Below are 23,294 nucleotides of genomic sequence, written 5' to 3'. Positions count from 1 at the left end.
CCTCCCACTCCAGCAGGGGAGGCCCCCCTCAGAGCCCATACTCTTCCCTCTGAGAGACTGAATATACAAACGGACATGGGCCAGACCATATATGACACTAGAACTCTGACCCCGAACCTCTGCAGGAACCAGCCTGAGAAGCCCAACCACACCCTCTGCAGGGATGGGCCCAGAACAACCAGGACTCAATGTCTGCCAGCTTCTTCCCCGTCCCCACCACTCCCTCTCTCTACCAACTCAGGGCCAACCAGAGAAACCAAATATGCTCCCCAACCAATCACAGAGGTGCCCCTTCTAGTTAGCCAGCCTCTGGCGTCCGGGGTAAACCATCTCCAATCAGAACACACCTGGAGCCTCCCTTCTATCCCACTATGACGCTTTCCCCCTCCCTGCCTTTGAGTCCCTTCTTGCCAAATGCAAGCTCTGAATGAATAGCCTCTGTTTGTTCTCATTTGGGTGATCTTGGTTTATTTCTGTATCTCCAACAGGGAGTCTGGACACAGACGGAACATCATACTCTACATACAAATCAGGAGGTAGAGCCGCCCCCCAGAATGTCCCTTCCTGGCTCTATCCCTCCCAAAGGTAGAGAGCCCCACAGCTTCTATACTCATTCTACCCTGGAGAGCCATTTGGGCTGATACCAGTTTGGGGCTATTATAAACAGTGCAGTTAGAAACATTCTTGCACTAAAAAAATAAATAAAAAGAAAAGAAAGACAAGAGAAACGTTCTTGCACATATCTTGGTAAACATAAGCTCTTGTTGCTGTGGTGTTCATACCCAGGAGCGAATTGCTACAGCCTGAGGAAGGCACATGGTCAATGTCAGTAAGATACTGCCGGCTTGGGAACGGTTTTGTCAACTTCTATTCCCCCAAGATGTCTACAAAAGTTTCAGCTGCTCTGTTTTCATCAACACTTGATCTTGTCGGACACTTGCATTGCAGCCTTTCTGGTTGGGTGTCTTTGTAAATTTCTTATTCCCTATAGGCTCTAAGTGTTACTGTTTTCCTGGATTTAGTTATGGTAATTATTAATAGTACATAACTGATTGAAACAACACTTGTGCCTCCTCCCTAACCCCACCCTTGCTTCAGGAACATTCCTTCAGACCACTCACTATTGTATCGGAAACGGTGGGTAGTAGAAGGGGGCCCTTAGAGTGAGGTCTTTACTTTGTTATTCTGTGTCTCTGATGCCTTTCCCAATACTCTGCACACAATAGGTGCAAAATATTATATAAAGACATGAAAGTATGATATGAAAGCCTGTTTGTCTGCACCACACTTCGTGGGCCATTCCGAAGCACTGGAGGGTAAGCAGGGGTCTTACTCATTTTAGGCCTTAGACCTGGCACTGGAGAATCATTTTAGTCCTCTTTAAAACATTTTTAAGTAATCTCTACACCCAACATGGGGCTCAAACCCACAACCCCAAAATCAAGAGTTGCACGCTCCACTGACTGAGCCAGCCAGGTGCCCCATGGAGAATCCTTTAATAAACAATGTTTGCTATACCAAACTGGCCTCTGGAGACCTGGAATTTTAGCTTGTTCCCCCTGCCTTGCCTCACAAAGCCTCAGGACACACACACACACACACACACACACACACACACACACTATCACGATGTGATAGTCCTATTGTTACAACATCCCTGAGACCATGAGTTATAATATTGCACATTATTACACTATCACAACATGGGACAGATCTTGGCACACCAGGCAGGAACGTGTTGGCGTGAAATCTCATTTTAAATGGGGTCCCTGGCTCCAGACATGCAATCAGCTGTGGGTCACCAGCGAGTGTAGAAAACATCTAGGTCTGGGGCTCAGGGGTCAGAGGTTTCCCTTTCATTGTCTCCTCTGATCCTTGCTCCCTCCCGGTCTTGCAGACTAGCTATACATTGGATCATAACAGTGCCCCTTGCATAGGGTTGAGGACTAAGCGAGTTCATCTGTGTAAAGGGCTTAGACCAGCGCCTGGCACACAGCAAGGTATGGGGTAAGCCACAGCCCTGTGTATTACTGTCATTGTCACTAGCAACTGCAGGAGTGCGCAATGCTGGGGGACCGTGCCCGATACCAGGTGCAAGCCTCATAGAGGAAGAAAGCAGAAAAGTGAGCAGAGGGGGAACATGTGATTTTCATCCATGAAGACTAGTCACTTCTAGCACAGATTACACCAGGAATGCCAAACACTGCTTTCCCTGGGGGGGGATGGGGGCAATTCATGGAAAGCAAGTGACTTCAAGGCCTGAATGACTCCATTCTAAGAGACTCCTAGAAGAGCAAGAGACATGCTATGGAATTTGTATGTGGCCCAGATAGGTCATTTCTGCCTGCTGGAAGGGCTCCGTCGGAGTCTGGGGGGGCCCCCGATGCAACAGGCGACCTGCCACTGGTCACACCCAAATGTCGCCTCTCTGGGACAGAGGCAGTAGCCAGACCCTCCAAGGAGCTTGTCAATGGAGGCACCCCCTTTGTTCTCCTCTCACGAAGACAGGGACCCAATGCTGCTCACTCTTTGAACTGGTTCAAATGGGATGTCACCCACAGAGGCCAAGCAACTAAGAAAGGAATGCCTAATGCTGCCTTGGGAGGAAAGAGAGGGCCTTTATCAAAAAATTCTCCTAGCCAAGTGCACCCCTTGGCTTTCTGAACCCCTCAGTCTCTTGAGTTACAAAAGGAACCTGTACAGAAAAAGGGGAATTGGGCAGGGATGAACAAGACTGGCCATGAGTCCATAATTATTGAAGCTCGGTGATGGGCACGGGCGGGGGGGGGGCTCTCGTTCTATTTTCTCTTATATATATTTCTCATATACATTTTCTTATGTTCTATTTTGTATTTGAAAGTTTTCCATAATGAACAATGTTTATTGAAAGAAGCTATGACTAACCCAAAGCCTGGCAGGGTAAGGCCGTTTTCTTGATCTCCGACCAGAAATTCTCCCTAAATCCGATGAAATCTGAGTATATCCAGCAAGGAAAGTAAGGTGCGGGTATGGCATTGGTCTGGCTTCGGTAGGTCATCAAACAAGGCCTGTGTTCCTCAGGGGAGAGAAGCCGTGGTGGCTCTTGGGTTTAGAGGGAAATGTTTCAGCGGGAGAGAGAAGGTGGAGAGGGACTGATAAGCATACTTTGACTGCTGGTGAGTCTGCTCCAACCGATTGGGATGGCACTGGGCCTCTGGCCCCACCCCAGCCTTTACCCTGAGGTGAAGTGTGCTCTCCCAAGCCTCTGAGGAGAGGTGGCTGGGCCCCATGCTGGGGGCAGTCACCCTCTCTCCCTTCCTGGGGTTTTGGCCTCCATATGGTCCAGGCCATGGTGATGAGGGTAACCTGTCTGGTCACCCTCCTACACATGCCCTCCTGCAGTCGAAAGCCACACTCCAAACCCAGGATTGCTGAGATCAGACACATCTTATCAACTATCCCAAGCCATCTCCTGGGCACAGGCCTCATGATGCTGGCCAATTCCCAACTCTGCTTGAAGTTGGCATTTTAGAAGCCTTCAGTTGACAACAGCCGAAATAGGGAAGCTGTTCCACGTAGGCCAGATCAGGGCTTCTGGGCGGTGTCAGGTGAAAGGTGCGTGGTAGACCCCTGCATGATTCCTGCACACCTTGCCCGAAGGTGTCTCCCACACGGCTGCTCCCTGTGCTTGAAATCCCACCAGCAAAGCATCCTCCTCTGGGACTACCGATTGCTTTGCGGAGATACTCTTTTCCAAAGCTACCTTGGGACAGTCACACATTAAAACTAGTACCGGTGCATGAATTGTTTACGGACCCGGGTATCTGAGAGTGAGGGAGAGCACAGAGGGCTGGCTAAGAGCAAGGGTGACGGGGACTGGTGCAGACAGCTTGGGTGGGGACCTCTCCTAGTTTCAGGGTGCAGGCTGTTGGGTTCGGAGTGAGGATCGAAAAGAAGTTTAGAGGGAAACGGACATGTCATTCAAGGTAGAGGTCCCTGAAGGCCCCTAGAGCAGTACAAAGCAAGGCTGTAGCAGGCGAAGCAGGGTACAGAACCCACCAGCTGACAGTCTGGGGGGTACCTCCCTAAGGAGCTACTCTTTGTCTCTTGCAGGGCACAGGAATGGAAGCGGCTCCTGCTTCTTGTCCAGAGACAGCTGCCTGGAAAAAACCCATGAAGATATTCCCCAATCCATCTGCCGGGGGGGGGGGGCGGGGAGGGCACCCCAACCCTCAGCCTGCAGAGCTGCCCCAGTAGACATGCCTCCTTTCCCACTCCCCAATGACTCAACGCACGGGATGAAGTAGGGTGGGAGGGGAGGCAGTAGGGTCTGAATCTGCCTCGTAAGGTGTAGCTGAGCACTCCAGCCCTTCCATGTTTATAACAACATGTATCCGACCCTTAATAAATGCCAGGAACCATTCTAAGGTTGATGTAGATAAACTCCGTTAATCCTCACAACACTAGGAGATCTATTTTTTTATACACAGAAGTTTTACTATTCATCCCCATTTTACAGCTGAGGAAATGGAGGCACAGAGAGGTTAATCAAGAGCACACAGTGACAGGGCACAGAGCGAGTGCAAGTTAAGAGTGGGGTCCAGGCCTAGGCCACCCTACACTACAGAGTAGGACCCTTGCCCACTGGGCACTCTGCCTCTTACACCCTCATGTCCACCAGGCGGCACAGGGGAGAGGTAGGGGAAGCTGTCAGTGTTTACCAACTCTGGGTCAGGCACTTGACAAACACTTGTGTGCTTCGATCTCAGAAGAACCCAGTGGAGATGAGCCATGATACTCACTGTCCATGTGGGGAAGCAAGGCCAGAGAAGTCTGATCATCTGCCAAGGCCACACAGCCCAGGAAGGGGTGGAGCTGAAATCCAAACCTCGGTCTGAGCTCAGCCTGGCAGGCCTCTCCCCCCCAAATCCCCTCCCTCTTCCCACCCAGCTAAAGAGCATGGAGACCAGAAGGGAAGGAAAAGGAAGAGGGGGTGAGAAGGCTGCAGAGGGGCTTCAGAGGCAGCCTTAGCCTAGCAGCTGTTTTACATTCCCCAGGGTCCAGGAGATGTCCAGACCTCTTCCACTTCTTGAGGGACCTCAAGCAGCATGTCCCTGGAAATGGTCCACCCTGATGCTCCTGGAGCAACAGCTGGGTTTTTGGGGTCTGGAGCAAGGTCCTGTGGGGTCCCCCACCCTGCTGCACATCTGCTAGCCACCAGGCACCAGGGCAGGATGGGGGCAGTGCCGACCTCCTGCACGATCCAGCGGCACCTCCTGATCGGACGTGGACAAATGGGTACACAGCCCGGATGGGGGTACCTCACCTTCTCCCGAGAACAAAGGTGGCAGCCCAGATTGCAGGGTAGGCGAGGTCTGGAGCACATGGGGAGGGCATGAGTTGGGACAGAAATCTGGCCTGAGGCCCCCTGGCTCCCCTCTGACCCAGGCTCCACCAGCGCCACCAAAGGGACAAGGCAGGAAGACAGCACAGTCCGTGCTTGGGCTGGATGTCCCACGGGGAAGAGAGCAGATCCATGGCAGAGAGGGCCCGGGGACGTCACTGGAGCAGGCGCCGCCTGTATAGCACGGTCAGGAGCACGGCCAGGAGCGCCCCAGCGGCGGCTGCCCCGAGCCACGGAGCCCAGAGGCTGGCCTGGGTGTACTCCTCCTCCACCAGGGGCTGCAGGGCAGCACGTGGCCCAGGATTACCCTCCAGCAGGTCGACGCTGGGATCCTGGGTCACTTGGATCCTAATGGAATCCACCGACTGGTACTCGTTCTCCTCTGGGGCATTGTCAGGCCCTGCGTCCACGGACTTGCTGTAGCTGAGGGCCAGGTCCGCAGAGCAGCCCGAGAATGGCTCACTGTCCACCCGGGAGGCCAGCCCGCCTGGCTTGCTCAGCTCCAACTCAGAGCTCCAGCCAGCAGAGCTGGGGTCTAGCCCAGGCAAGCTGTCTCTGGTGGAGACGCCGGTGGGCACTGGGGCCGCTGAAATCTCCTGGGAAAGAAAGGAGGGGCTGGGTATGGCCGCCCAAGGTGGGTGGCCCCATTCCCAGCCAGGGCATGAACTAGCATCCCAACCCTCTAATTCACAGCCCATAGTCCAGGGAGGAAGCCGCCCCCTCTTGGAGACTCATCCCATTGATGGTGCAGGAGGGCAGTGGGGAAGGAGGGGACTGAGGCTCTGCCACAGCATCAGTGTGACTTCCTCCAAGGCACCCCTCTCGCTGTTCACTGGCCTGCCTATGTGCTCACCCCACCCCCCTGGAGCCCTTGGTGGTTGTGGCCCCATCCTACTTTGACACTCTGCCTGGGCTGAGGGCCATGGAGCAGCCACAGGGTCAGAGGCCTGGCCATGTGCCTAAAGGGTCCCCTGGACTCGGTTCCTCCAGCAGACAGCAGCAGCAGGGCTGCATGTGCAGACCCCGAGGGGGCAGCCGTGGCGGACTGCGTCGGTGTGCCTACCTCAGGCTGGTTAATCCCGCCTAAGACGGCTGTCTGTAAAGCCCGGGTCACGGAGGGGCAGACTGGATCTCCCGGGGTTAAAGAGCAAGGCGCTGAGGCAGACAGGCCACCCTGCTCTACTGCTCACTGATTCCGTCTCACACGGCACTGCTGAGCTTTACGGGGAACAGTGAGCTCTAAATGGGCTGAGGCACATGACCAGTGGGGGTGGCCACGATACCCAACCCCCGAGGCATCCGCACATGAGAGCTCGGATGATTACTATCGCTCTCACAGTCATGGTGTGGGGTCCGGATGAGGCTAAATCTCAGGTTTCCCTGCACCCTGAGAAGCAGCCCTGGGACAGCCCAGGCTGGAGATAGAATGGGGACTGGAAAGGGTCCAAGGACAGGGCTACAGGGGAAAAGCCTGGATCACTGCTAGAAGGGGCAAAGACTCACCCCCGAGGGTATGTTGCTCCCGGTAGCAGGCACTGTGCTGGCGGGCAGCTTGCTGGTCACTGTGCTCGCGGACGTCCTTTGCTCCGGCACCAAACCAGCAGGCATTCTGGGTGGCGCTGCGCCCGCACGTACTGAGTTGATGGGCAGTTTGGACGGTGGCAGACTCGTGAGCACGTGGGTGGCCACAGCACCAGAGGGTTTTGAGGTGGCAGGCAACTTGGAAGGCACTGTTCTGTCAAATGCAGCGTTGGCAGGCACCCTGGAGGGAGCTGTGCTGATGGGCAATGAGCTGCTGCCCCCACTGGGGCAGACGCTAGCCTCACCGTGGTCGCCAGCACCCCCTGCACAGGCCGAGCCAGGCGAGGAGGAGGAGGTGCCAGGAGACAGAGCTGACACGGAGGGTGCAGGCAAACGGCTTGCCCTGGGGATGGAGCGGGTCAGGGGCTGGAAGGAGACAGTTGGAGACACAGGCCCACGGGGTGAGGTGAGGCTGGAGGCCACGCCTGCAGGTGGCAAAATAAAGGGGAAACACAAACCACAGGACCATTACCCTAAAGTCACAGTCACTCTGGGACCAGATGGCTGAAGAAGGGCCTCTGTGCCCCAGCTGAAGTCCCTGCTGCATCCAGGCCTCCTAACTTCCTACCCAGGGAGGCTCCACAGTCCCTTTGGTCATTGCGCCCAGGCCCGAGCGTCCAACAGCTGCAGACACATCCTCGGTCCTATCTATCCCTAGTCCTAGACCTAAAGCCGAATCTGTTCTCTCATAAGAGTGAAATGATCCCTCCTCCAACAGCATCTAGGAGCTTAAAGATCATTCATTGCCCTTTGCTCTTTCTCCTGCCTGGGATACCCCCCTTTTCTCCTGTGTCTGCTCCTTAGCTTGGGGAAATTCTGGATGCTCCCCTCTCTGCCACCTTCCCCACCTCCCCCAGCAGGAGCGATCCTGCAGCAGGCGGAAGAGCTCACAGCCATACGGCACCAGAGGTCCAGCCAGCCACCAGTGTGTGCAAATCTCCTGGGAGGCCTATGGACTCGGGGGGGAAGCGGGGTGCAGGGACGAAGCCACCCCTGAGACGAAGGCCTGAACTGGGGCAAGCAGGAGGGAGCAGGTGGTGACAGTCCACAAAGGCATTCCCCATGGAACTCTGAGAACACACCTGCCAGGCCATACGGCTGACAAAGGCCAAGAGTCCTTCTGATGTACCACCCCGCGCCCCCCAAATCTAACACACCACAAAATCTTGTGGGACCTGCGTCCATGCATGCACTAAAATCTAAGTGCCCTTTGCCTCCCTGGTCCATAGCAGCATTTCCTGAAAGGTGTTCTATGGCAAGCTGACATTGCAAAGTATAAATGGGTGCTTGGGGAAGAGTTCTGGGGTGACAGGAGTGTAGGGCACTAAGATGGCTTCTCTGAGCCTTTAACTGTACATGTGCCTTGTGGCTGTCCCTGGGGCACCAAAGACGGGGCAGGCCATAGTGTTCCACAGAACACAGTTTGGGAAATAACAACGCAAAAAAATGCCAGTCTGCGAGGTCAGAGTGGACAGCTCTATGTTCCTGAGGGGGAGCGCTGAGATCTGGTGTGGGGGTCCAGGCCCTTACCTGATAAAAATCATACTTCCTCTGGGGGCTGAGAAGTGTTAGTGATTCACTGGGAGCTAGAGCCCCATTTGCAGTAGGCCAGTGCCTGAGGGCTCCCCTGCCAGTAGGTGGCCCAGGCCTTCTGCACTGTCCTCCAGGTCCGGAGAACCTCTGCAGAGTCAGTCCTCTTCCCCTAGCTGTATCCACACCCTCTGCAATGTGACCGTCAGTCCTCTCACCTAGGGATGGAGTCTGTCTGCCTACTCCTCGACTCTGCACTGGCCTCGTGACTCGCTTCGGCCCTCAGAATGAGGCAGGAGGAACGCTGCCAGCCTTGAGCCTTTGCCCCAGGAGTCCGCTCCCTCAGAATTCTGCTCAGCTGCCATGAAATAGACTTGTCTGGTGAAGGACGAGAACTCGCTGAAGAGAACCAAGTGCCCCAGCCAGCAGGCATAAGCAGAGCTCATGCGTGCGTGCAACAGCGGGTACCCAAGAGGGAGCTCGGCCAAGATCTGAGGAACTACCTGAACAAGCCCAAACTGCTGACCCACAGAATCAGGAGCTCAATAGTCATATCTTAAGCTGCTACATGTTGGAACAGTTTGTTACATAGACAATACAGAGACGCCCTCTAAGGAACTGGGTTGCTCCCTGAGGTAAACTCCCTTTATTCCCACACTTGCCTCCTGTCCAAGGAAGCCAGAGGGACAACTCTAGTCTTCACCCTCACTGGGAGGCTGGAGAGGCCCTAGAGCTCAAGATTCCACACACACCTGCTGTGCGGGCACTGCCCAGTTCTGTGTCGTGCTCTTGATGTCCACTGGAGGTCAGAGGGCTGAAGGCCACCATGTCAGAGGAGGGCTCCAGGGGGCTGGTTGGCCTCCTCAGGACAGCCCCAGACTGGGGCGTCTGTGGGACTCTCCTTGAACTCTGCAAGAGGGAAAATATAAATGAGACAGTTGCAGCTTCCAGAAGTGGGCCTCTCCTATAGGCCTCAGCCCATGCCACAGAGCATAGAAACCAAGGAAACCCCTTGCCCTGGCTTTGGTCATTGCCAGGCCCTGTCTACAGAAACCTACCTTACAGAAATTCACACCATCCCATGGGGAGTCTCTATGCATCTGCCTTGCCCTATAAAAGGTCCCCCTCTCTGAGGCTACAGCACACACTCCTTCCTTGGGCTTCAAGTTTACGGTCTAACAACTCCTGGACCTCCCACTGCCTGTTCATCACATCCCAACAGAATTAGTCATTTCCCCCCCCCCAACTTGACTTTACTGGCAATAATTACTCCAACCACCCCATTATCTCCTGCTTCCCCAGTATCCTTTCACTGGTCACTCCTTGGTCCCTCGATCTAGTTCAGATCTCATCACGTGAACCACTGCAAGACCACAAAACTGTGACCTCACAGCTGGTTGATAAGAGGGTTGAGGGCTGCCACAGGGTAAAGGCCCAGTCAGCAGTCTGAAAGCTGGTTTGGAGCCTACCTCCACTGAGGGAGCCCTGAGGTTCTGAGCCAAGATTAGGCATGATTTGTGGTGGGGACAGAAGAAAGTTTCTAGAAGTTGGGCAGACAGGAACACAAAAGCAGGGGACCCAAAGTAGATTGTGAGGACGCACCTCTTCCAGGGACTCTGGTGGCTGGGTTTCCTGGACAGGCATGGGGAAACTTGGCTCCTCCTCTCTATAGCCGTTGTGGGGGGCACTGGGGGCCACAGCAGGTCTGGAGGGCCGTGGAACCTCAGCAGGAATGACCTGTGGCTCCACTGGGGCTGGAGGCCGGTTCTGGACACCTAGAGGACGAAGAGTGATGTCAAGGGGGACTCAGGGGTGCTCCCAGTGACAGAAGAGGCCTGGGTGTTCCTGGCCCCCCCAGTCAATGACTGTCAGTCCCCACAGCTCCCAAAGTTATCCTGATGTAGGATGTACTTAGAAGAGAAGATTCACTGAGTGGGAGGTGGTAGCAGGAGGGAGAGAGGAGGTAGGGAGGACAAGAACAAGGAGAGGTAGGAGTGGGGCATTGCGGGGGAGCATGTGGGGCACCTCACAAGCCTCTCACCACCCAGACTGGGTCAGCAGTCACGACTTCTCTGTCCCCCGGCATTCTGGAACCCAGTGGCTTCCTCCTCCTCCTTGTGGGTGGCCGTCACCACTAACTGACCCCTCAGAAAGAAGGAAGGAAGGAAGGGAGAGGGAGGGAGGGAGGGAGGGAAAAAAGAAAGCAAGCAAACAGGAGGCTGTTCTAAGGCTGTAAATCTGAGCATGGTCTCAGGAGTTGTCTCTAGTCTGAAACATAAATAAGACTGGCTTGAATTTTCTTCCTGTTTTGACCCCTCAGACCTGACCTCACTAGACCCCTCTGGGCACTTGGCCTGGCAGGGAGCATTGAGAGGGAGCTGAGGAGTAACTGGGCAGCCAGGGTGAGGGACCAAGAAGCCTCCAGGGGAAGCTAGGGGGAGAGGAAGAGATGAGGGAAAGGAAGGAAGGAACCTATGAGGAAGAAAGAGGAGACGGCAAAGGGAGGAGAAAAGAGAAGTGCAGAGAAGAGGGTAAACTGAGGGAGAGACAGGAGGAAGTGGAAAAGAGGTGGGAAGCAAATGTCACAGCCACAAAAATTAGAGGAAGCCCTATTTGCTGAGCACATGGGAGGTGTCCAGTCCCAGCTAAGCACTCAACACGCTCCCCATCATGCTGTGGTATCCACTACAGTCCTACGACGTAGATGTCTGCCCATTAGTCCCATCTTATAAAGAAGACTGAGGCTTAGAGAAATTAAGGGACTTAGCCAAAGGGACATGGTCAGCAAGAGGCTAAGCTGCGATCTACACCCAGGTTTTTCTACTGCCCAGGACTGGTGGGAGGGAGAGTGACAGAGGGAGGCAGGAGGTACAGGGGTGAGGGGACAGGCTGAATGGAGGTGAGGGGAACCGACAGGGGTTCCATGAGGAGGGCCAGGGCAGGAAGCTCACCGGGGGGCAGGTTGCTCTGGTAGACCCGGGCCACTTCATCGGCGAGATCCACCAGCTCACAGGCCCTCAGCGCTTTGATGAGGGCCTCCACCCAGCCGATCCGCCGCCGAAGGCTGTTGAAGAGCTCCCAGAGGGTGCCGTGGTTCCCAGAGAGCTGGAAAGACGCCCGCAGTCGGTCCTGGAAGACACAGCCAGCTGCCCTGCTCAAGCCAGGTGGCCCTGGCCCCTTCCCCTCTCAGGAGGGCACAGCTGCAGAGAGAGGCTCCAAGTAGCCATAAGAGCGAGGCAGCCATCTGAAACTAGGTCAGAGCCCAGGACAAGGCCAGTGTTTGGGCACAAGTTTAAACGTGGTAACCAGGAAATAGGCTCTTACCGTGTGCCAGGCCCTGTGCTCAGGATGCTGCGAGAATTATCTCATTTAATGCTACTGCCCCTACTTTACTGGTCAGGAAACTGAGGTTTAATAGAAATAAGGCAACAAAGATCCTACAGACAGATCCCAGTTAGTCCATCACCAAAGCCTGGGGTTGTTTATCTAGCCCCGAGGGCAAAAAGAAAGGGTTTGGATTAGCAGAGGAGGAAAGGGTATAGAGGGAACAAAAGATGAAAAGGAGGCAAAAAGGGCAGAGAGAGGAGGCCAGCTCTAAGAATCAGGAGGACCGGGTGCTGGGAGATTCTGATAAGGAATCAGGGCGGCAGAGGTCCTCCACTGAATTCCCACATACAGACGGACAATCAGACGGCAGAAACGAAAACCCACAGGAAACATTTCCTGCAGAGCGAGTCACGAGGCATCCCCACAAGCCCCCAAATACAAGGGAGAGGGGCTGGATCCCGTCAACCACAGGCCTGCGCTGGTGCCATCTGAGAGCAGCAGAAACTGGGAGGCGGCCAGCCCCACTTCACGTGGGGCCACAGCCAGTTCTGAGAGGCTAGAGAGGTCTGGCTCCCGTGACCTCTCAAAACTGAGCCCTGGGGGGCGCCTGGGTGGCACACCGGTTAAGCGTCTGCCTTTGGCTCAGGGCGTGATCCCGGCGTTATGGGATCGAGCCCCATATCAGGCTCCTCCGCTAGGAGCCTGCTTCTTCCTCTCCCACTCCCCCTGCTTGTGTTCCCTCTCTCGCTGGCTGTCTCTCTCTCTGTCAAATAAATAAATAAAATCTTTAAAAAAAAAAAAACAACTGAGCCCTGGGCTCCCTGTCAGGACAGGGTCCCATGACAAGGGGAATGGAGGCAACACTGAGCAGGAACAATGACAAGAGAGACGAAGTCAAGGAAGGTCCCTATGGGAGCATGTGAGGGGACCAAAGTCCAGCAATCTCAGCCAGCCAGCCAGCCTAGTTCTTAGCACTACACCGTATGGACGCGAGAGGGAGCTCAGCCACGAGGGAAAGGCCAGCCTGAAGTTAGAGAAATGTCAAGGTCAAGAAGCAGGGTGCAGGTGACGAGAAGGAAGGAGTTGGTCCTGGCTTTGGGGCAAAGCTCTGAACCCCGCAGCCCTGCCCCGAGTCAGTGGTGGGCTGTCGTGCCCCAGCTCACCTGGTCACTTGTCGTAAGGCAGGACAGGTAAGGCAGGATCTCCGGAACATGAACGCGGTCAACAAAATTGCTGAAATGGTGGCGGATATACTCGTAAGTTTTATCCTCGGCAAGCTTCATCGCTGTCCAGGCTCTGAAGTGACAGAGGGCTCTGGCCCATAAAAGGACTGACGGAGAGGGACAGAAAGACTGGAAGAAAACACACCACATAGGGCAACACAGTTGGGAGTGGGTTCGGACAAAAGGCAACAACTCCTTTCTTTCTCAACTCTCTGGAATGTTTCTTTCTTTAATTGTCCAATTTTATTACTGCCTGAGTCCCAGAGGCCCTCAATAAATTTGCTTAAAAATGAATTGATGACCAAAAGAAATCAGATCCAGATCTAGGCCCCATTTCTGCCCTACAGGTTGGCCAGTGTTGGGGAGAGTTCTGTTCCCTGCCATTGTCCCAAGGTCTGTATGTGCCCCTAGCCACTGATAGCAAGAGGGCTCCATCAAGAGGTGCTGCTTCTTTGGGGTGTACTAGAAAAAAAAAATCCCAAAATAATAATAGGATCATCCCACTTTAAAGGTGAAGAAAATGAAGTACCAAGAAATTAAGGGGCTTGGTTGTTAGTGAAAGAGCAAACAACAGAGGTCTTCAGGCTCCAGGATCAGGTTCTTTCTAGAACATAACTGCAAGCCCACCATTAAAGCTTGCCTCGCACACGTTCTTAGGGTAGGAGGCTGGTTCCACTCACTGTGTGATCTGGGGCAAATTATCAGTCTTTTACACGTTTCTCTTCACCCCTAAAATGGCTTGTTTTGACAATACAATAGTTCAACCGCACGAGCTTGACATTTACAAGTGCCTCAATTACTAGCAATTGCTACTAGTTGCTTAGGGAGCACTTACCACAATTTGCAATTATAGATGGGGTTGTCTGCGAGTTTCTTACCTGCCCCCCCCCTCAGGGAGAGCTGCAGGGAATAAGAGGGACAAGATCCCTGCCATCATCCAATTTATCTTCTATTGGGGTGGGACAGATAACAAATCAGTAAACATATACATAAATAAGAATCCCAGATATTAGTCAAGGTTATAAAGAAAATAAAGCAGGGTAATGAGACAGAACCCCTGGAGAAGGGCACATTGCATGGATGGAGGTGGTCAGGGAAGTTTTTTTGAACTGGTGACATCTGAGCTGTGGCATTCTGGGCTGTGACAAGATCAGCATTTTGGGAGCGGGGAGCACAGCAAATTAGAAGTCCTAAGGTGGAAATGAGCTTGGTGTGTTTGAAGAACAGAAAGCAGGTCTGGGTGGTCCAGGTTTAGAAAGCTAGAGGGAGGGGCAGAGATGAAGATCAAGGAGGTTAGGAGGGGTGGCTCATGTGGGGTGTTGCAGGAAAGGACTTTGGGGGTTGTTTTTTTTTTTTTTTTTTGGAGTGAAATGGAAAGTCATCAGGGGGTTCTGAGCAGGGAAGGGAGAGGATTTGACTTATGTTAAAGACCTCCTGGGTAGCTGTGAGGACCTGGACTGTGGAGGGGCCAGGATGGAAGCAGGAAGACAAATCAGGAGGCTAACGGAAGGGGCCGTAGGATGGGTATGGTCAGAATATTGCCCATGGAGGTGGTGAGAGATGGTTGGATTCCTGGTGTGTCGTGCATGTGGGAAGTGAGGAAGTGAGAAGAATCAAGGATGATTCCTCAGGTGCTGGGTGGATGGATGCTGCCATTTAGGCAGGCCACAGAATCTGGTGGAGAAGCTGTGCTACAGAGAGGACTTCAAGCTCCATTTTGAACAAGTGAAGCTTGAGAAGCTATGATATGTGCAAGTGGGTTTTCTGGGAAGGAAGGGGTCAGAAGAAGGAGGGCCAGGCTGGAGCAAAAATGTAGGTGTCCGGCTTGGGTGGGGCTCTAGGAGACAGTGCTGCAGAGCCTCATAGCCTCACGCTGCGTGCCTTGCTTTGCCAGCCACCAGGTGCAATACTCCTGCTGGGGTAAGCGTTAAGGACAGAGGTCAAGAGGATCAAGGAGATGGGGGGGGGGTGTCCTCTGAGTCTTCAGGAGATGAGCAAAGAACAACTCTGAGGTGGCTAAATGATCCTCTTCTCCTTCTCTTCCATGGCATCCAGGGAGGTACCAGGAGAGAGTCAGGTAATATGTTCTTCTGCATCTGAGCCTCACCCCTTAAGCACAAGAGTTTGGGAAGTATGGGGACGCCTGGGTGGCTCAGTCAGTTAAGTGTCTGCCTTTGGCTCAAGTCATGATTCCAGGGTCCTGGGATCAAGTCCTGCATCGGGCTCCTTGCTCAGTGGGTTCTCCCTCTGCCTGCTGTTCCCCTGGCTTGTGCGCTCTCTCTCTCTCTGACAAATAAATAAATAAATAAAATCTTTAGAAAGTGGGGCGGTTGGGGGGTTGAGAAGTATAACATGCTCCAACCAAAAAGAAAGGAAGCCCATTATTAGTTCACATTTATTCACGGTCCACTATAGGCAGGCACACCCTAAGTTTCTTTCATTTAGGAGAGGAGAAATGATCCCAGGTTGCACAAGCAGACCAGTGGTCCTGACAGGATTCGAACCCAGGACTTGCTGCTTCATTGCAGCTCACCATAACACCTTGCAGAACATAGGGGCTGCTGCAGCAAGTGAAACTCACAGCCCCAGAGGGATCAGGGCCACAGCTTGGGTGAGGGGAGTCGCGGGATAAGGGAGCGCCTGGGAGGCTGAAACACTAAGTCCCTTCTCTTGAACAAACTGCAGATCGTTCAGATAAGGCTGAGTGCATTCCTTCTACCGTGTCGCTGACTGTCCTTCCAGAAGTTTTTGAGATTCCACAGTATGCATAAGGGAACGTCGTTTTTTGTTTTTGGGTTTGTTTTTTGTTTTCAGTGTTTTCCGAGCACCTCCTTCCGGTCTCCGAGAAGGGCGGATCGACCTGCGAGGAGAGCAGTCTACCCGAATGCCCCGGAGGCTCTGAGCGCGTCCCGGAAAGAAATAACCACCCGGTTGAAAGGGGCGAGGCCTCACTGATTTGGCTCGGCTTCCTGGATGGGACCGGGACCAGGCCCAGGCCCGCGGAGGGAGGGAGGCTGTTCTGAGCAGGTGTCACCACCGAGAACTGTCAGGGCCCCCGGGAGGACGGCAGCCCTGGACCTCTAGGCGCTGCCGCGGCTCTGGACGGTTGGTGCACCCCGGCTAGGCCTCGCCCCGGGGTCACCCTCCGCCTGCGGGGGGCCGGAGGAGCTCCGCAGCCGGCGCCTGTTTCCTTCCCGCCCAGCCTCTCCTCCAGCCGGAGCAGACGCCCCGCGCCACCCCGGGGCTGGCTGAGGCTCGTTGGAGTCCTCGCTGCCGCGAACTGCGCGTGCTTTAGGACACGCTCTTCCCCAGCCCCGCGCACCCAGTCCGGTCCCCGGACCCCGTGCGCCCCGGCGGACTCCGAGTCCCCCTCGGCTCTTGCCGCCGGTGGCTACCTGTGCGAAAGGGATCCGCGCGCCCTGAGCGGACGGGCAGAGAGCTCCGGGCGGCTAACTTACCTCGGGTAGCCACCACGCAGCGACCAGCAGACCTCCGCCGACACTCCGGAACCCTCCCCCACTGGGAGGGGGCGCGGCGGGAGGGGCGGGGCCGTGCGCCCATTGGCCACACGGCGGGGGGCGGGGCTTCGCGGCCCGCCCCATTGCTCGGCAGCGGGGGCGGGCGCTTGGTCTTGGCTCAGGGGCCTGGACACGCTGGACCGGCGCTCCCGGACCGACCTAGGTTCCTACTGGGGCGCAGAGGATCAGATTATTTTCTTTCCTTGTTTGTCTCGAGCAACGTCCAGGGTAAATCCAGAATTTGGCTAGAATCCAAGTGGATGGCCGACCTCGGAGTCCGTGGTCGGCTGGGTCCCCATGCTGCCTACGCCAAGCAATCACTCCTCCCGCCCAGTAATTTGAGGGAGGAGGGTCTTTATGTCATTTGTACCTGGGCACCCAGGACCTGGCACACAGTTAGTGCTCAGTAAATATCGGGTGACACACAAAGTTCACATGGGCGACGCCTGGGGAAGCAGGATCGAGGTGGGAGGAAGCTGGGTAGGTGAGAGTGGGCAGGGGCGCCCTTGTTGGCTTGCCCCTCCTCCTCGGTGTGGGTCTTGAGTGCTGTGTGCGAAACGCCTCTCTGCCCAAGGATCTGGGGCAGGTACCTCCCCACAGTGCTTGCCTGCTGCCTGGCCCTTCCTCTGCTTGGGGCAGAAGCCAGCAATTATTGAGCCCCCACTGTGCTCCAGGTACAGGCTTAAAGTCTTACACCTTAGAGCCCACTAAATAATCTCACAATAACCAGGTCGAGGTTTATTTTTCCTGGTTTTAAGAGATATTAAAAGAATCAGAAAATGGCCGGGTTTTGTTTTGTTTTGTTTTGTTTTGTTTTGTTTTGTTTTGTTTTAAGAGAGAGAGAGCACAGAGGGAGAGTGAGAGGGAGTATCAGACTCTCCGCTGAGCAGACAGCCCGACGCGGGGCTCGACCGCAGGACACTGGGATCTTGACCCGAGCAGAAGGCAGCCACTCAACCTATTGAGCCACCCAGGTGCCCCAGAAAATGGCAGTTCTTACTAAACTTAAACATGCCAAGCCCATCACCCGGCCACCACTCTCAGCTGTGTGTCCACCTAAAAACGTGCAGGATAGCTAATGTTCATAGTGGCTTTGTTCACAATAGGCAAACTCTGGAGGCAACAAGTGTTCCATTTGCAGGAGAATGAAGAGACAAACGGCGGTGCGCTCGCATTGTGGAATAGTATACAGCAGGGAAAAAGAACCGAGTAATACACACAACATGGATGAATCTCACCAGGATAAAGGGGCACCACAGCTAACCAAGTCAAGCACAAAGAATACATGCTGTCTCTTCCTTCAGTTGCAAGATAAGGTGAGGTTCGAAAACAGGCAAAACTCATCTACATAAATAGGAATCTTTCACTGGTTACTTCAGAATGGGGTACAAGGGAACTTTTGCAGGGAATGGAAATGTTCTATATCCTTTTTTAAAGATTTTATTTATTTGAGAGAGAGTGAGCACGTGAATGAGCGGGGAGGGGGGAGGGGGAGAAGAGGGAGAAGCAGACTCCCTGCTGAGCAGGGAGCCTGATGTGGGGCTTGATCCCAGGACCCTGGAATCATGACCTCAGCTGAAGGCAGACGATTAATAGACTGAGCCACCCAGGTGCCCCAGAAATGTTCTATATCTTGATGTGAGTGGTGGGTACATGGGCTTGTGCATATGTAAAAATGCATCAGCTGTACACTTAAGATTGTTACTTTATACTGCAACTTAAAAATGAAAGAAAGACGAGACGCGTGGGTGGCTCAGTCAGTTAAGCGGGGACTCTTGATTTCAGCTCAGGGCATGGTCTCAGGGCTGGGAGATCAAGCCCTGCCTCTGGCTCCGCACTCAGTGGGGGAGTCTGCTTGAGGTTCTCTCTCTCCTCAAGGGAAGGGGTTAAGAGGTTTGGCCAAGATCACATGCAAATAGCTGAGTACATACCCATCTCCAAAGCCAGTGCTCCCAAACTAAACCACAGGAAAATGCCTGAGCACTTTTTAGATGAGATTTTATTACTTTATTGGTAACCCTGTGGCTATATCACACATTCAGCATTTACAAAATGTTATTATCACACCTGAACTCAACTAACTCTAATAGAGCCAGCTCTGCCTTGTTCACCAAGACAGGGTGAACGTCAATTGGTTTGAGAATTACTCCTGCCTACTCCAACTACATGACCTCAAATCTAATTCTTGCAGGAAGAACATGGGAGTGTGCTGACTGGCTTCCAAATGCAGTTATCACCCCTGTCTCTACCCTTGTATTTAAAAAAAAAAAAATAGAGCTTCCTCAAAAACACAATGAGATACTATCTTAGTCCATTTGGGCTGCTATAACAAAAATACCGTACACTGGGAAGCTCAGATAACAAACACTTATTTCTAGTTCTGGAGGCTGGGAAGTCCAAGATCAAGGTGCCAGCAGATTTGGTGTCTCATAGGGACTCACTTGCTGGTTCAGAGACATAGTCTTCTTGCTGTGTCCTCACATGGTAGAAGGAGCAAGGGAGCTCTGTGGGGTCTCTTTTAAAAGAGCACTAATTCTATTCATGAGTGCTTCACCCTATGACCCAAATCACCTCCCTAAGATACCACCTCCAAACACCATCACATTGGGGATTGGGTTTCAAAATATGAATGGGGGAGGGGACATAAACATTTGGTCTATAGCAGATATAAACCTTTAGGATGGCTACTATGAAACACACAAGAAAATAACAAGTGTTGGCAAGGATGTGGAGAAACTGGAACCCTTGTACATCACTGGTGGGACTGTGAAATGGTACAGCTGCTATGGGACCGTATGGCTGTTTCTTGTGCTGTAACATATACGTAACGTAACATGTACCATTCTAACCACGGTAAGCGTACAGTTCTCTGGCAGTAAGCACATTCATTGTTGTGCAGCCATCACCACTATCCATTTCCAGAACTTCTTCATCTTCCCCAATCGAAACTCTACCCATTAAACACTAACTCTCCACTCTCCATTGCCCCCAGCTCCTAGAAGCTACTATTCTTTCTCTCTCTAGGATCTTGACTCTCCTAGATAGCTTATATAAATGGCATGATATAATACTTGTCATTTCGCGACCGGCTTATTTCACTTAGCATCATGTCTTCAACGTTCATCCATGTTATAGCAGGTGTTCAATTTACTTCCTTTTTCTGGCTGAATAATATTCCATGGTATGGATAGACCCCATTTTGTTTATCCATTTGTCCACTGCTTCTACCTTTGGGCAGTTATGAATAATGCTGCTGTGAATGTGGACGTACAAATACCTGTTCAAGTCCCTGCTTTCAGGGCACCTGGGTGGCTCAGTAGTTAAGTGTCTGCCTTCAGCTCAGGGTGTGGTCCTGGCATCTGGGATCGAGCCCCGCAACAGGCTCCTCCGCTACGAGCCTGCTTCTTCCTCTCCCACTCCCCCTGCTTGTGTTCCCTCTCTCACTGGCTGTCTCTCTCCCTGTCAAATAAATAAATAAAAATCTAAAAAAAAAAAAAAAAAAGTCCCTGCATTTCATTTGGGTATATATCCAGAAGTAAATTTGCTGGATCATATGGTAATTCTATTTTTAAATGTTTGAGGAAATGGGTAGAGAGTTTCAGTTGGAGAAGATGAAAAAGTTCCAGAATTGGATGGTGGTGAAGGCTGCACAACAGTCAATGTACTTACTGCCAGAGAACTGTATGCTCACCATGGTTAGAATGGTACGTGTTATGTTATGTATAGTCACCACAACAAAAATCCCGGCCTACGTCATCTCCTGCCACTTTTGTCTGGGACCCAAAGGAGGGCACATCATCTCATCTATGGTATTCTTGCCAAAACTCATCATCTGAAGCCAATCATGGGGAAATGTCAAACAAACCCAAATGAGGGACATTGAACAGGTGTCTAGTTCAATACAGTAGCCATTTCCCACAAATTACTACTAATGTTCTTCAGCACCACGAACCACACTTCAAATGCTATTTTTATATGGCTAATGGCTGCCATATTGTACAGCACGGCTATTGTGCATTTCTGTCATTGCAGAAAATTCTACTGGAGAGTTTAAAAAAAGGTATACTGGACAGCACTGATCTACAAAATAACTCTCCAAAAATGTTAAGGAAAGACTGAGGAACTCTTCCTGATTAAACAACAGTAAAGAGAACAGCTGAAAGCAATGGAAGACCCTGAACTGGACCCTGAAAGAGAAAAAAGGACATTGGTGGCACAAATGATGAAATCTTACCAAGACTTTGGATTAGTTAATAATACTCCATCTGTGTTAATTTTCTGGTTTTGATTACTGTACTATGGTTATGTAAGATGTAAACATTTTATTATTTTTGCAACCATTTTGTAAGTCTGAAATTATTTCAAAATGAAAAATTTTTAAGTAAAATAAAATGTAAAATCATCCCTATCTGGCAATTCATATTAATTCACTTTTTACCTTTGACTGCATTCCACCCTATTTCATGAGTAGAGTTCATTTTGGGGGCTTTTTAAGTTTTTATTTAAATTCCAGTTAGTTAACATATAGTGTAATATTAGTTTCAGGTGTGCAATAGAGTGACTCAGCACTTCCATACATCACCCAGAGCTCATCATAACAAGTGCCCTCCCTAATCCCCGTGATCTATGTCACCCATCCCCCACCCACCTCCCCTCTGGTAACCATCAGTTTGTTCCCTATTGTTAAGAGTCTGTTTCTAGGGGCGCCTGGGTGGCACAGCGGTTAAGCGTCTGCCTTCGGCTCAGGGCGTGATCCCGGTGTTCTGGGATCGAGCCCCACATCAGGCTCTTCCGCTATGAGCCTGCTTCTTCCTCTCCCACTCCCCCTGCTTGTGTTCCCTCTCTCGCTGGCTGTCTCTATCTCTGTCGAATAAATAAATAAAATCTTAAAAAAAAAAAAAAAAAGAGTCTGTTTCTAGGGGAGCCTGGGTGGCGCAGTTGTTAAGTGTCTGCCTTCCGCTCAGGGCATGATCCCAGTGCTCTGGGATAGAGCCCCACATCAGGCTCCTCCGCTGGGAGCCTGCTTCTTCCTCTCTCACTCCCCCTGCTTGTGTTCCCTCTCTCGCTGGCTGTCTCTCTCTCTGTCAAATAAATAAATAAAATCATTTAAAAAAAAAAAGTCTGTTTCTAGATTTGTCTCTATCTCTCCATGGGTAGAGTTTATTGACTGCTGTCCGAGTATTAGTGGAAGGGCAAGAAAGTGATCTATATCCCAGGCGCCCACCGCCGCCCCTCCAGTGAGGGCCTGTGGAGGCCCCTCCACTTTAAAGCTCATAACCAGGCAGGTGACCCAAGTCCGGAAGCCAGTGCTATGAGGAGGGCTGTGGCTCATATATGTTGACTCAGCAGCCACCAGCTCACATTTCCCCCCAGAGAGCAGAGTCAGGCCCAAAGAATAGTGACAGACAGCCCCAAAAAGGGAAACGTTCTCATGTCTGGGTCCCTTCAGGGAACTCTCCAAGACTGAACACCAAAATATAAACCCAGCTTTTACAACCTTGTTTCAGATAAGTTTTTAAACTGTTATTATTTAAACTATTTTATTTTTCACACCGCCAATTTCATTACAAAAAAAACTAATATATTTTCAGTAAAGCTAGGGAAAAATGATATGCTTATATAGTTAATATGGGGAAAACTAGAAATGCTTGATGGAGAAAACGAAAATCTGTACTCTTAAGGCTACCACTCAGGAGAAACTGCTAGTGACACTCCAGTGTTGTCTTTTCTTTCTTTTTTTTTTTTTTTTAAGATTTATCAGAAAGAGAGAGAGAGATGAGAGACTGCAGGGGCAGGGATGGGAAGGGCAGAGGGAGAGAAAGAATCCCAAGCTGACTCCCTGCTGAATGCTGGACCCCAGACCCTGAGATCACCACCAGAGCAGAAATCAAGAGACAGATGCTTAACTGACTGAGCCACCCAGGTGCCCCACTCCAGCGTCTTTTCTTCTAGTAATTTCCTTTCCTGCAATACAGGGCCTCTGAGTCCTCTGGCTTCCAGGAGTCACCCTTGACCAGCCCACGTGAGATCTCTGGACATAACGGGGTCTGGTATAAGCTCACCTTACCTCTCAGTGGTCTCAGAAGAGGGCTTGGTCCATGTCGGCTTGTGGGTCAGTCCCCACCGCAGGTGGCTCCTCCCAGGCTCAGTCCCTGTGGTCAGTCAACATGGCCTCCTCATAAGCCTCAGGGCATTGTTTGCTGGTCACCTGCCACTCAGGTGCTGCTCTCCTGCCCTTCCTTCCCAAGAACCACTGACGTAAGTTGCTTGGCAACAGACATTTACCTGAAACTTGTGGGAAAACAAGCAAATGAGTACATGCACAGGATGTGACTTCCAAGCTACCAGGGTTCCTAAAATTCACAGACCTCCCCCAATACGGGAGCCTTCCCCTGATCACATCCCTCCATGTTCCAGCTTCCTGCCACACTGCTGCTGCCGTGCTTGCTTTCAGCCCCTCTTGCTGTCTCTTGTCCTAGGGCCCCTCCCCTGGGATCTGGAACCAGTGAAGAAGACAGAAACCACTGTATATTTTGTGCATGAAAGGGCTTTGTTTCTTGAAGCATAATTCTGTGAAATGTATTGATCTTAAGTATGCCACTTGATTTTTACCTAAACAACTGTATAACCAGTACCTAGATCAAAATCTAGAGTATTTCTCTCTCCAGAAAGTTCCCTTGTACCCCTTTATCAATCTTAACCCCAATTCATTATTCTGATTCCAACACCATA

At 52.1% G+C, this 23,294-nt stretch overlaps 1 protein-coding gene across 5 annotated transcripts; it reads right to left on the bottom strand.

The window, feature by feature from the left end:
* Positions 1-1,654: 1,654 nt before the first annotated feature.
* On the bottom strand, positions 1,655-22,853 carry MAVS (mitochondrial antiviral signaling protein). Of its 5 annotated transcripts, XM_045808436.2 has the most exons (8): positions 16,503-16,535; positions 13,880-15,330; positions 12,985-13,173; positions 11,446-11,623; positions 10,097-10,269; positions 9,247-9,403; positions 6,887-7,389; positions 1,655-5,979 (listed from the first exon to the last, which is right to left on the bottom strand). In XM_045808436.2, the coding sequence occupies exons 3-8, from the start codon at positions 13,102-13,104 to the stop codon at positions 5,539-5,541; spliced, it is 1,572 nt and encodes a 523-aa protein (XP_045664392.2). In that variant the 5' UTR covers positions 13,105-13,173; positions 13,880-15,330; positions 16,503-16,535; the 3' UTR covers positions 1,655-5,538. The 5 variants fall into 5 exon arrangements, with proteins under 5 accessions (XP_045664392.2, XP_045664383.2, XP_045664376.2 ...); XM_045808427.2 differs by lacking the exons at positions 13,880-15,330; positions 16,503-16,535 and adding an exon at positions 22,625-22,853; XM_045808420.2 differs by lacking the exons at positions 13,880-15,330; positions 16,503-16,535 and adding an exon at positions 22,630-22,853.
* Between the last annotated feature and the right edge of the window lie 441 nt (positions 22,854-23,294).

This window comes from Ursus americanus, chromosome 22 (assembly GCF_024610735.1).
Source record: "Ursus americanus isolate L20-20 chromosome 22, mUrsAme1.1.p, whole genome shotgun sequence".
NCBI classification, from domain to species: Eukaryota; Metazoa; Chordata; class Mammalia; order Carnivora; family Ursidae; genus Ursus; species Ursus americanus.
Note: the sequence above shows the minus strand (reverse complement) of the source record. Positions and strands in the feature narration are given on the sequence as shown.

What these genes read in the sequence shown, in the direction of transcription:
- MAVS (XM_045808427.2), bottom strand. Translation starts at nt 13,104, where the DNA reads ATGAAGCTTGCCGAGGATAAAACTTACGAGTATATCCGCCACCATTTC. An exon ending in CACCAGAGTCCCTGGAAGAG is followed by an intron (nt 9,404 to 10,096) that starts GTGCGTCCTCAC and finishes TCCCTCTTGCAG; the next exon opens with AGTTCAAGGAGAGTCCCACA. An exon ending in GGGCAGTGCCCGCACAGCAG is followed by an intron (nt 7,390 to 9,246) that starts GTGTGTGTGGAA and finishes TGCCACCTGCAG; the next exon opens with GCGTGGCCTCCAGCCTCACC.